Raw genomic sequence first — 12750 nt, forward strand, 5'->3', positions numbered from 1 at the left:
AAGCTAGCAAATCGATCCATGCGACCATGCGTGCAAATCAGTTGGAGCACAAATTTACATGTTACACCCACACCCTACACCCATGCATAATAATACATCGTATATACGTACGTACATACATACCCCTCTCGATCACACGCACCATCGATCGTACAAAGTTGCGTACATACATACGTACACACATATACGCATACGCACGTACATACATACATAATTAAAAACTCGTAATTAATTAAATACGTAGTTGATGGCATCTCTAATGGAACTTGAGGCTGGTGAGGATGTTGTTGTGGACGGGATCAGCGAGGTGATCAAGCAGGTTCTGCACGGGGCCAACCCCGGTGAAGAGCGCCTGGACGGAGAAGCCGAGGAAGGCGAGCATGGCGAGCCTGCCATTCTTGATCTCCTTGAGCTTGAGCTCCTTCATCTCCGCCTCGCTCTTGGTCCCGAAGCCGAGCGGGTTGAAGAGCGGGCCGCCGGGGTAGGCCGGCTCGCCGGAGCCGGCGAGGTACTTCTCGAGGCCGAGGAAGTACTGCTTCCCCATGGAGCCCGGCGTGTACCAGTCCTGGAAGCGGCGGTGCTCGGCGAAGCCGACGAGGGCGAGCTCGAAGACGAAGAGAGTGTAAGGGTCGGCCCAGTAGGTGTAGGTGCCCGCGGGGGGGATCACGCCGGTCTGGAACCACGGGATCGCCGTCTCGGCGGGGACGAGGCCCAGCTTGCCGAGGAGCTCCGGGGCGACCATGCCGACGACGCCCATCATCGCCGTCCGGCCGTTGAACACCTCGCCGTAGGCCAGCCACCGTGGCTCGATGAACCCACCGGTCCCCTCCGGGTCCGATAGCCCCAGCGGGTCGAACCCGAAGTCTCCCGGAAGCCTGCATCCATCCATGATTCCATGCACGCACGATCAATATTATGGAAGCCATGGCATATTTACAAACGAGATATAATTTGTGAATAAAAACTTTAGAAGCAAAGGCTGAAAAATAAACTTCGATAAAAAAAACATGAAAATTAGCTCTAAATTTAAGATTAAAAATTTAAAGTTTCGCTGATAAGGATAAGCATAAACGAAAAGATGAGGTCCGTAGACGATAAATCATGCGGTTATGTGCCACAGGTCATCTTTGACCATAAAAGTAAAGGTTCTCTGAAATTTACTCTTTATTTATTTATTTATTTGGAAGGTCTATTGATTATTGTTTCCTATGAAAAGTTTGATCATTTTGATTGTACTACTGTACTATGAAATTCAGTTGGATACGGCTAGTTCCTACCATCTTAATTAAGCTCCTTTTTTTTTTTTTGAAACGCATGAATTTTACGGTTGATTCCTATAAAAATTCTTCGAAAATCGTTTCAAATGAGGCCTTAACGCCTCTTTTATTGCAACATGAATAAATTTTACCACATGAAAACTTACGTGCCATCCAGGTAGCTCAGGGACTGCTTGGATGCGAACCACAGCTGCCTGTCAGCACCTTGCTGAAACCAAACCAAACCAAACATAAATTTAACCAGATCAGCATAATATCTTTCAATTTTGAATTGAGGAAGAGTAGAAATCAATCAGCATATATACCTTGGCAGGGGGAGTGGCCTCTGCCCTGACCATGAAGGGTGCCTTCCTGGAGGAAGAAGACCTGGAGACTGAAGATTGCAATGGCCTCCCCAGCAGCTGCCTCCCAGAGAGAAGAGCCTGAGCCGCCATTGTTGTCTCTCTCCAAGCTCAAGCTCCTCCTCCTCTTCCCAAGCTAGCAGTGGTGAGCTGAAATGTGTGCTCCAAATTAAACTTGGTGAGTGCTAGAAAAGGGGGATGAGGGGAACACAAGGTTGCAGGGGTGCTGTGCTTGTGGCCATGGAAAAGGGGTGGGCCCGGGGAAATCTAATTCTGGTGTGAGGTGGCATCTTAGCAGATGAGGGCATCAGTGGACCCAGTAGGAGTGTGCCACGTGGCAGGGGGGCAGGTGAGATAAGGGAGCTGCCTCTCAGTGGCTTACCAGCTGCCAGCACAGCATGCAGCTGAGGTTTGCATTTCCTGCATCTGTGCATGGTGTGTTCTTGGATTGTTGGCATTTGCTGAGATTTTTTTGTTTAGGCTTTGTGGATAGCACAGATTGGTGTTGTTTCTATCCTGCATTTGTGATGGAACTAGTGCCAGTTATTCAGCCAAAAAAATTGACAAAATGATATGACATGAGATATTAATCAATCTTAAAACCAAAAAAAGAAAAGAAAAAAGGAAACAATATATCATGGAGTCATGGTTGGTCATCAGGTCATGTAGGAAGTAAACAGTGTAAAACTACTATTCATTGAAAAACACAATATCTTGGCAGTTTGTACATTTTGTGCATCAAGTACAACAGTGAGAGATGAGAGCGAATTTCACAGGGTGAAAAACAAGACAATCTCGGTACACGTGTTCGGTTTGAGAGTTTTTACCACTGAACTGCACATATGTAGTTTTACATTCTGACGAAAACAAACTAACATTCATTCTACGAGTAGCCCATTTCGATTCTCTATCAGAAAGGAAGGAAGCACAATGCCGATAGCTGCCAAGACTTGCGTGAAATTTGGTCAGTTCCAGAAGCGTCCCCTTCACATAAAAATGGGTCTTCTGTAAACAAGTACTACCTCGCTCTCAGACTCAGTATCATTTACCTGGTAGATAAAAAGGGTTGGTATCAATCATTCAAGCTAAGCGCTATGTACAAATGAAGAGCCAAAAAATGCTACTCCCTCCGTTTCACAATGTAAGTCATTCTAGCCTTTTCCACATTCATATTGATGTTAATGAGTTTAGATAGATACATATGTCTAGATACATCAATATGAATGTGGAAAATGCTAGAATGACTTACATTGTGAAACGGAGGAAGTACTTTTATGAGGATTTAACTGATAGTTAAATACATCGAAACTGTAGTGGAAAATAACCAAGAGTGAAATGCCTCCTACAAAATGGTATTAGAATTAAGAACTTCCAATGCAGCCATATTACGGCAAACATAGCCTACGGAAATGCTGCGGACAAAACATTTGTCATTCAGAACATGAGAGTTAAACACCTTCTACGGAGTATATGTCTATTTATCGAACAAGGCCAGCAGAAATATAGCGACTAAAACATGAGCCACTGAGAATATTTACATCATGTTTTCTTCTGCAAGCATTTTACAAAACAAAAGCCAAATGCTACATAACATTTTGCGATAGCTGAAGTCATTTCAGTAAGGGGCTAACGGCAGAAAATTTTCTACTCTATACAGTGCCAAACTGCCAATATGAAAAAAAAAAGACTTACCATAATTTTGATATTTACGTGAGAACCGATATAAAGCTTTCACAATGGTACCATATTTCATTGATTCCAGTGGACCCACGTACCTATACAATAGAAATTTAGATATTTCCAATTGTGAAATAAAATAAGCATATTATTAATAAGTAATGTGTGATGATAAACATAAGAAAGATAGCAACACCGTCAACCATAAGGTGGAAAATTTTGCATGTAATGGGTGCAAGGAAAATCTGTTTATCATGAAAACTTCTACATACTATATAATTTGGGTGGGGGTCTTACATAATCTCTGTGTACCGTAATCTCCATGCAGGAAATCCCAAATGAAATCTACCAGGACCATACACAAGGAGAAGATCAGGTTCTGGCCCACCAGTACCTAATGAAAAGGCTGGAACAGTAAGCGTTCATCTGGCATTCTGATGTTAGAAATGCCTCGGAAATGCTAAAAGAATATGAAAAATAAAACAAGAATGGAAAGAATAAATGCATTCTTCTCAAACATACCTACAGCTTTCAGTGCATGAGTCATGTCAGCTTCTGTAAACGCAATCTCACTTTTGTTATCAGAGTTGCAGCAAGTGGAATACAGTAAGTTTGCTACTTTGGCGATGGCTTCCTTGCCATCAGAGCTAGATAGACACTCCATAAACATCCCTCCATGTCTATAGCATGAAGCTTTGGTATCTGCAACTACATCCTACGACTCCATATGAATGATACAAATTATGAAGTGATGGATAGATAAGAAGAATAATAGGCACCAATCATTGGAATACATGCTTTAGACAGCAAATGGATCAACAGGAAGCTGAACTCAGCAACTTACTAAAGAATTTATTGGGTTCCCATCTGTTGAGGTTTCTATACCAGGTTGAATCAACTCCTTTAGTACTCCTGTAGAGAATTGTGAAAATGGTTATATAAATCTTTCTGCAGTGCACATTGTACATTCATTAATGCAGTGCTAAAACGAGCTGAGAAGTATAATGGGAAACGCAATGGTCATCATTTAAAGCCATGCCATTTTCCTGTTTAGCTAGATGTAATGGTTCCGTCCTGATTTTCCTTTCATTTTTTTTGGGGCATGTAACAGATAATTTAAATTATTAGAAGTATTCTTATGCAAAAAAATGTAATTTGAAAGCTATTGTTCCTACAGTACAGATTTACAATCTACATTACGGAAAAAGTAGTACAAGTGAAAACTTGAAGGGGCAAATATTTAACTAAAGCAATCAAACTCATTATACCTCTACATTGCTGCTAAAGTGATTTCATTTCACATCACCAGATTTAGGAAAGAAAATCGTTATTGGTCAAGGATAGGTAAAACAAGATGATACTAGATACTCATGAAGAAGCATGTATGGGATATGTTTGTGATCACACCTTCAATGTCATAGAGAATTAGATAATTAATCCCAATAGTTGAGAACCAGCGTAAAAGTTGCTTGACCTTCAAAGCATTCTTTGCCTCTCTGCTATCTACTACAACACCCAAGTATGCAAGTCTCTCAAGATGTAGATTTCGGTACTTGGGCAACAACTTGAATGAAATGAGATAGCATTCTAGATCATTCTTCAGATGTGACAATGAACCAAAGAAGCTGATCACCAAGTGGACAAGGCACCACAGCAACCCTAAGATGAGCTTTAAAATCATAGGTGAATAAGATATCTGCATTGGTGAAACATAAATGATCAACATATCTGGATAGGAGAAGATAGAAACATAACTTTGTTGGTAAACTTCCCCTGAAAGTTAACATGAAAAGGCTAGCAACATTGTCTTGTATTATACATATATCAATTACAATAGGATCAACAGAACATGTGGGTCATGCTCCCAAGATCTATGTAAGGGGGGAATATATATCTAGCTGTGTCAATTAGCCATGTTTGTAATGTACTCATAATTGATGTCAAGCAGGCCCGATCTACTTAAAGCATGTTTGCTGTTAAACTCCTCAACACATACAGGTTACCTGATTGGAGAAGGCTACTGTAGGTTGTTGGACTATGTTGGCTGTAGCAACATTAAGGCTGGGCTGTGCCAGGTTTTTCTTTCACTACTGCACAAAAATTACAACAAAAAATTCTCAATAGGCGATCCAAAGGTCCATACTATACAAGCCCACCCAGGGCAAAGTTCATAAATTACATAAAGAGAACAGGCCAAAGATGCTTTTCTCTTGACATAGCTCAACATGCTACTGGCGTGCCTCCTATCAGCTGAAAATGGTACAGAGAAAGCCTCATGTTCTCTTAACAAAGTTTGCAATCATAAAAGAATTCAAGACATGCTCTCCTCCCCATGTTGTTATTCGCAGGATTTGGGTTTTCAATGTACACTGAATTACAAGAACTAAACATCTGATGAAGTCTAAGAATAGCATGGTGCCAGTTTGGAAGCTTAACATTTTCCAGGACCTTGAGTCATTGACTAGTTCTGCCATGGCATGATGTCCACAGCCACTAATCTTAAAACTCCTAATTAGTGTCCTATCATGTGGATCCATTATCTAAAAAAGTGCTATCATGATCATTAGTCCATTACATGATCGAATGCAACACAAGCTGCATGCGACAGGAACCGACAACTAATGTCCAAACCAATTAACCATACTAGCCAAACTTCAAAGATAGTATAACTTACCCACGAAAAGCTATCTTGAGGAGCTAATGATCCTAAAGCCTTAAATAGTTAAATTGCTATCTAAGAGACGGCTATCTATGCCCAGCGAAGGCAAAATTTAGCTCATCATTCAAGACCATTCAACATTAATGCATGGAAGAAGCTAAAACTTTTTTTTTTTTGCTGACTCTACTTTGCTGCCCCCATTTACTCACCTTCTGCTCTCGAATTCTTCTCACAGTAAAAGAACAAACCCCCCGCTACTGTCCCAGCAAACCAGACCAGCCATGGCGTACCTGAACCAGGAGCGGAGGAAGGTATCGCCGGCAGAGCAGAAATGCCGCCTCCGGCAGCCCTGCCCTACAGCTCACAGCTACGACGTGGAGTGAGATCGATCAGCGAGGAAGCAGGATTCACCGGCTCCAGGGTTCCGGTCACTGGAGGAAGAAGAAGACCTCTCGCCTGGCGCTGGCGCGGAGACAGTTAGCGTGGCGCCGGTGAGGGGCAGGAGGCGCCGGCGGCGAGGGACACCGGAGATGGGGACGGGGAGGAGGCGAGGTGTGCAGGCTGGAGCAATGGACTTCGAGCTTGGGCTGGATGGGCCTCTCGTGGGCTGGGGTGGACGCCCAATCTCAAAATCTCAATGTTGCCAAACTTAAACGCGCTTAACAACTTTTAACCATATAAATCTCGATAAGTGCATGTCTAAATGTTTAAGGACTAGTTTAATCTTAAAGAAATTTTAGAAACTAGTTTAATCTTAAAAGAAATTTTAGAAATTACAACAAAAATTTTGACACTCTGTTTATCAAAAAATCAAAAATTTGTGATAAAGAAAATTGTCAGTTAGGTGGTTTTTGCTTACGTGATGCTTTTTTTCCCTAGAAATTCTTGTTGGAAAAAAACTCCTGACGCTTAGTTGATTCCAATATATTGGAGTTTTGGAAAAAAATTTGAAAAATTGTCGTTGGAGCACTCTAACAAGAGTATAGCTCGCTCTAATAGGCACAAATTCCATGGGCGTGGTTCTTCTTTGTTTCGAAAGATAAACCCGGTTTATTCAGGATCCCTTTGTCCAAATGACACAACCAACAATAGTCGGGTGGATTACAGGTCGGATTGTCCTGACGTCCTCAAACTGCCAATTGCCAGTAAACTAGGATTGTCGCCGCCCTTGAGTGTTAGTGGAACTAGCAGAGGATGGGGCTTGCGGACGTAGTCCTGCGCAGCCGATGGAAGGAGTTTGTGGCAACGGCATGGCTCTCCTCCCTGCATGTTTAGCTCCAGCGAACTCCGTCTTCCCGCATGGTCTACCCCAAGCTCCCGTTCGCCGGCCAACCCCCATTCCTTCACACTAATGTTTGTCATTGACGTCACGTCACCGGACTCATGGTCCTTAGTTCCTCACCTAGCACATCGTCAAGTTCCTCCATCGTCGACGTCGACTTGTGAAGATCCATATATGCTCAGTATCCTCGAGCTTCAGATGTGCGATGAACATCGCCGCCGAGCTTCATCCTTAAGCTCTATCATGCTACATCCATTGTATGCGCCGGTAGAAAGAGACAACAAAGATAGCGTGGGAAGGAAGATGGTGTTGACAAATGAAGTTCACTGTTTTTTATGTTTTAAAAAGTTGATTCGACTACCATATAAATAGCACGTAATCAAAGCCACCTCGATCTTGTAGAGGGTATAAGCTGAACGGTTTAGATACCCATAGAGGGGTTAGTATCCAGTTTTGAAGATTAGAGGTGAGCGTTAGACAAACGCAATAGTTAAGATGGGTCAATGAACTTACGGCTCTATCTTTTCGCTTATGCTTATACTTATTAGCCAAAATTTGAATTTTTAACCTTAAATTTGGTGTTGATTTTGGGGGTTTTTTTATCGAAATTTATTTTTTAGCCTTTAGTTTTAGGTTGCTAAGAACACGTATATAATTTTTTTTTCACAAATTAATTTTAGCAAAATGATGGTACCTTATCCGAGTATTTATGAGAGTCAGATAGATCGATATGTGTGCAGCGTGGACCTCACTGTAGAGTGTAACCGCAAAATATACCGTGGTTTTAAAAATTAGAAATGTTACCATGCATGGTAACTACGATAACCGTGTGGTTTTGTAAGTACTTCCATCTCGCCACCTTTCTCTCTTTCATCTCTCTTCCCGAGCTATGGCCTACGGCCAGCGTGAGCTTGTGACTTTGCCTCTCCATTCATCTGACTTTGACGAGATTGGGCCCTTTTTTGCCATGGCTGTGAATGAGAACCGCAGAATCCTTGTTCGAGAAAGAGAGTAAAATCGATACATCATATGCACAGACCAGCCAGCTGTCGATCGGCAAATGGCCCGATCCACAAACTTCAATCCGAGCAAGCACACCCGTCCTTGGAAAATGACTCCTCCTAATTACATGCAAATCACCATGCTTTATTAATTACTAATTACATGCTTTAAACGTAATTAGCGCGCATGCAACAAACGAAGAGATCGAAGCAAAGTGATGGATGATCGATCACTCGAGGGGATCGCCGCCGTCGGCCTTGTGCACGGTGACGCTGAGCACGTGGTCGCCGTCGCCGTCGTCGACGTCGCCGGCGCCGGAGCCGGCGGAGCGGAGCGCGCGGAAGAAGCAGGTGTCGCCGACGGCGAGGCCGTTGTCGGCGCAGAACCGGTGCCAGCCGTACCGGAGCACCGCGCGCTCGCGGCGCGGCCGCCTGCCCTTGGTGTGCTTCAGCCTCACCGTCCACGACCTCCCCCGCATCCGCAGCACCACCTTCTCCCGCGCCGCGTACCCGTGCGCCTCCTGGAACTCTACCGGCACGTTCTTTGAGATTGATCGAGAGGTTTAGCAACAACAATAAGACAGTGGAAGGCAACTCGATCAAAATGGTGGCATAGGGTGGGTGTGCTGAACAAAGCGCCTGATCATCTCATGCCTCCTACGAAGTTCACTTCGTGAAATGAAGTGAAGAAGAAGAAGAAGAAGAAGAAGAAGAAGAAGAAGAAGAAGAAGAAGAAGAAGAAAGGCTTCAAGCTAGCTGGAGACCTGCAGTTTTGTGCACAACGGTTGGTCATATTGGGAGATGGACTTTTGAAACAGATACTGCTCATTCCGTTTTATATTATAAAGCGTTTTGATTTTTTTTAAAATTTAAACTTTTTTAAGTTTGATTAAATTCGTAAAAAAAATATAGTAACAAACCTAAAGAATTTTGATTTAAAAAATCAAAACAAATTGTAATATGAGATGGATGGAGAGCATATGACATTTCTTCGCCGATCTAGAAAAGAAACAATGCCCCATCTCATCATAGGGCCCCGTTCTCAAGAAGCACTCGCATTGGCCTGGCCAGAATTAGCATGACATCACTATTATGTTTTTGCATTGCACCACCATTGCTGTGTAAAGTTCACTCAACTTTTTGTTGTTTTGACGGAGGAAAAAAAAAGGATATTGCAGGCTGTATGATATTCTGAAAAGCAGGTGTTATTTCTGAATTTACAGTCTAACGAGTTACTGTTAAATTCATATGTTTATATATGGTTACCTCATTTAGCATAGCCGACATGGGGTACCCACGCTAGCGTTAAGGATCATACTATTGCTCTATTCGCACTTCTTAAAGATATCAAAGTCTAGTCTTCATCATAATTTTTCTCTTGCACCATTGGAGTTGAACTCCTACTGATGGATAGTAGTTCATTCATTAATGTGTGTTACACATTAATTGATTTCCTTGCCCAGAAAAAAACTAATATATACACTAGATTTTCAGTTGGTTTTAGACTGATGGGGTAAAAAGAAATTCCTAGAGCTGCCAGGTTATATTCATAAGCGCGTATCTGACCAATTTTTATTCCCGTTCAATGATGGGGATTTGAGGTAAACAAGGTTACAAATTGACACATGCACATCTTCAATTGAATTTCCTGAAAATGTTTTCGTAAAGGTTAAGATGATGCATTGAAAATGAGAACTGTCATGTGCTTTGCATGTGTTTTTAAACTATATATGAATGAATGTACCATATCTGAATATTTGATTTAGATGACGAAAGGTATCGCAAAATCAATATCCAGGACACCACATTAGTGCCGCTTCGTAAGGGCCATCACTGTCAGTTTTGGAACAGTGCTACCAATAATGTTGAGAAATCTAGTAACACCAACAAGATTTGGCTATTACATAACCAAATATCGGTAGAAAAGTTCATCGTCAAAACACACACATAAACTATTTTTGGTCTTGCTCAGGTTAGCATTACACAAATTTGTTTAGTTTTGTTACGGAACAAAACAAACACACCCTTAAGCCTCAAACCAACAAATGTCATTCTTTCCATCTAATATAACTGAAGATATGCCAAAATTTCGACAAAGGCCATCATTTCAAGGTGAAAGAACAGGCTTCCAAGATTGTTATCTGGTGCCAATCTTCATAGAGTGACTGTATTTAGTACTTTACTTGTCAAGCTTCATGCATTATGCGTTTGGTATCTGGAAGCTCAATCCCAGGGCTCCAAGCAGCATTTCTTCTATGAGGTTTCATGGTACGTCAAAATGAACTCACATAAAGACTGACTGCCAGCGTCATTTCCTTCTCTGAGGATCCCGAGTAAGGCCGTGCTTTTTCAAAGTTGTGATATAGCTTCGCATCAGACCAAACTTGTTAGAACCTAGGTGGTGCAAGTAATCCCATGTAAAGATCCCTGTCTTGTGCAGATCATCAAACAATATCCTGCAATACAAATACTAGGTCATATTATAGACATACTGTATTCTTGCGGAAAATCAAACAAGAAGTGCATATAAAAAGCCACAAAGAATTGCTTACTATTTTTTTTTACGAAACAGGATCAATTGACATTATGTGGGGGAAAACCTCCACGAATTTGATAATGCAAGAAACATGACCCTCACCGTACTCCGTAATTTCCTACTGATTCAGCTGACATTATTCCAACATGTCGCCGCCCAAATATAACCTGATCAAAGAAATGCAGATTGGCATAATTTCCACCGTAAAAACTTAGTAGACCGAAATTTTCTAGGGCACCGAAGCGATGCCAATATTAAAGATACAGAGTTAAGGTCTCTGTCCGGCTGCTCAGCTTTCCAAGGCTAATAATCTACAAACGTTCAAATTTATTCATAATAGAAAGTGTAGCCCTTTAGAAACTATAAAATGCACGACAGCTCCACTGTGAATGGATATAACGAGTGAATGGGCTGATCTGATACAACAAGTGAATGAGTAAAAATGCACCACATTGGCCATCCAACAAGCTCAGAAGACCATGTGTGCCACTGAGTACAGAAAGTGCATGGTGCATTACCTTCTCACCAGCTACTGATCTGATTTTGCTATCAGCTGCTGGGCTGTACACTCTAAGAAACTCAGCAGGCAGATGGAATGAGCTGCCATCCTCAAATTCAACTTCTACCTGACAAAAACCAGTAGCACATAGCTCATGTCAAAAGACACACAAACCCATACCCTAATCAACACTCATATGAACAATTCGAGAAGAATAATGGTTTAATGATAAGTTGAGAAATGAGAGTTGAACATTTTTTCTACAACCAATTGTCTGTTTAATTGTTCCTAAAAAAAACTAATCATGGGATCACTACCCATAACATTTCAAAATTTAGGCATGTAACATTAGAACACATTAGAATTACATGGTACATACGAACAAGAGGAGTACACATATTGCACTTGAACACAATATTACAACCTATGCTGCTCAGCTAATAAAATTGGTTTTCTCATGAGAAATTTTTTACTTGCTTCAATCATGCCTGATGGCAACAAAGTTCTTATGCATCCTTAAGCAATCAAGTACAAAGATTGTCATATACCCTCGTAATCTCGTTCACCAGCAAGTCGCCGCGACGTTGAACAAGGGATTGGAACAGTGCAACTGCTTTTGGGAGGGGAAGGAACTCACGAATTTGGGCGCGCGAAGCGCGAGCTTCGTCAGCCGCGGGGGCTGCGCCTGCGCCTGCGCCGCGTGGAGCCGCCGGACCACCGCCGCGCCCATCGCTGCAGCCATGGACGGCCAGCCGGTGAAGCGGCCGGACCTAGCGGGAGGAGGGGCGATGTCGCGAGGGGCGGAGGAAGGTAGGGAGAGGGGCGGCGACGCGGCCGCGGCGTCGATGCGGCTACGGTGGCCGGCGGGCAGCGGATGCGGCGGCGAGGCGAGGCGAGGCGAGGCGAGGGGCGGCCGGAGATTCGGGAGGGAGAGGGGTAGCGATGGTGACGTGGCGAGAGAATAATTGGAGTATTGATTTGGAATTTTGGATTAAAATCATAACGGGAAACGCTACACGAGAACTTTTATTTTTCTTACAAACTCTTACTCCCTCCTTTTTGTTTTATATATTATATTATTTGTTTTGATTTTTTTTCATAGTTAAACATATTTAGCTTTGATCAAACTTTTAGAAAAAAAAATAACATCATTTACAACATAGTTTCATTAAATGTAACATCGGATATATTTTGATACTATGTTTGTGTGATGAAAATGCAGCTATGTTTTTCTATAAACTTAGTTAAAATTTTAAAAAATTAACTAGAGAAAATTTAGAGCGACTTTTAATATGAAACGGAGGGGTATCAATGTTGATGTGTTTTCTTGGGAGCAAATCTATTCGTCTAGCTAAATTAAATGATTATTTAAAAATTTGTTTCTTAAAAGTTTTATAAAATTTTAGTAGTAATAAATCATAATCGTGTTTATTTTCCTTTTAAAAAATACACTTTGATTTAACATGTCTCGATTTAAT

At 41.9% G+C, this 12750-nt stretch overlaps 4 protein-coding genes across 4 annotated transcripts; all 4 read right to left on the minus strand.

Moving 5' to 3' along the window:
• Positions 1-4: 4 nt before the first annotated feature.
• On the minus strand, positions 5-2339 carry LOC4328623 (chlorophyll a-b binding protein 8, chloroplastic). Its single transcript, XM_015769946.2, has 3 exons — positions 1583-2339; positions 1424-1485; positions 5-875 (listed from the first exon to the last, which is right to left on the minus strand). Exons 1-3 carry the CDS (start codon positions 1709-1711, stop codon positions 257-259), a joined length of 810 nt encoding a protein of 269 aa, XP_015625432.1. The 5' UTR covers positions 1712-2339; the 3' UTR covers positions 5-256.
• On the minus strand, positions 2285-5373 carry LOC4328624 (uncharacterized; the record flags this gene model as incomplete). Its single annotated transcript, XM_066307211.1, has 8 exons — positions 2285-2667; positions 2868-2960; positions 3311-3393; positions 3593-3701; positions 3818-4010; positions 4140-4207; positions 4703-4964; positions 5299-5373. Coding segments are annotated over 8 exons (891 nt in total), but the record flags the coding sequence as incomplete, so codon positions are not given.
• Positions 5374-8467: 3094 nt separating this feature from the next.
• LOC107276623 (B3 domain-containing protein LOC_Os02g10420) lies at positions 8468-9524 on the minus strand. Its single transcript, XM_026022903.2, has 2 exons — positions 9504-9524; positions 8468-8779 (listed from the first exon to the last, which is right to left on the minus strand). Exons 1-2 carry the CDS (start codon positions 9522-9524, stop codon positions 8468-8470), a joined length of 333 nt encoding a protein of 110 aa, XP_025878688.2.
• Positions 9525-10055: 531 nt separating this feature from the next.
• Positions 10056-12217, minus strand: LOC4328625 (uncharacterized). The gene is made up of 4 exons (NM_001425699.1): positions 11910-12217; positions 11292-11399; positions 10876-10940; positions 10056-10693 (listed from the first exon to the last, which is right to left on the minus strand). Exons 1-4 carry the CDS (start codon positions 12012-12014, stop codon positions 10546-10548), a joined length of 426 nt encoding a protein of 141 aa, NP_001412628.1. The 5' UTR covers positions 12015-12217; the 3' UTR covers positions 10056-10545.
• Positions 12218-12750: the final 533 nt, after the last annotated feature.

This window comes from Oryza sativa, chromosome 2 (genome assembly GCF_034140825.1).
Source record: "Oryza sativa Japonica Group chromosome 2, ASM3414082v1".
Taxonomy (NCBI): domain Eukaryota; kingdom Viridiplantae; phylum Streptophyta; class Magnoliopsida; order Poales; family Poaceae; genus Oryza; species Oryza sativa.

Excerpts from the sequence above, each read along its gene's own strand:
- LOC4328623 (XM_015769946.2), bottom strand. The coding sequence starts at position 1,711 with ATGGCGGCTCAGGCTCTTCTCTCTGGGAGGCAGCTGCTGGGGAGGCCA. Across the intron at positions 1,486-1,582 it reads AGGCCACTCCCCCTGCCAAG|CAAGGTGCTGACAGGCAGCT; the intron begins GTATATATGCTG and ends GTTTGGTTTCAG. Across the intron at positions 876-1,423 it reads CTGAGCTACCTGGATGGCAC|GCTTCCGGGAGACTTCGGGT; the intron begins GTAAGTTTTCAT and ends GGATGGATGCAG.
- LOC4328625 (NM_001425699.1), bottom strand. The coding sequence starts at position 12,014 with ATGGCTGCAGCGATGGGCGCGGCGGTGGTCCGGCGGCTCCACGCGGCG. Across the intron at positions 10,941-11,291 it reads GATCAGTAGCTGGTGAGAAG|GTTATATTTGGGCGGCGACA; the intron begins GTAATGCACCAT and ends TTCTTTGATCAG. Across the intron at positions 10,694-10,875 it reads GTAGGAAATTACGGAGTACG|GATATTGTTTGATGATCTGC; the intron begins GTGAGGGTCATG and ends TTTGTATTGCAG.
- LOC107276623 (XM_026022903.2), bottom strand. The coding sequence starts at position 9,524 with ATGTCGGCTATGCTAAATGAG. Across the intron at positions 8,780-9,503 it reads TGTCGGCTATGCTAAATGAG|AACGTGCCGGTAGAGTTCCA; the intron begins GTAACCATATAT and ends TCAATCTCAAAG.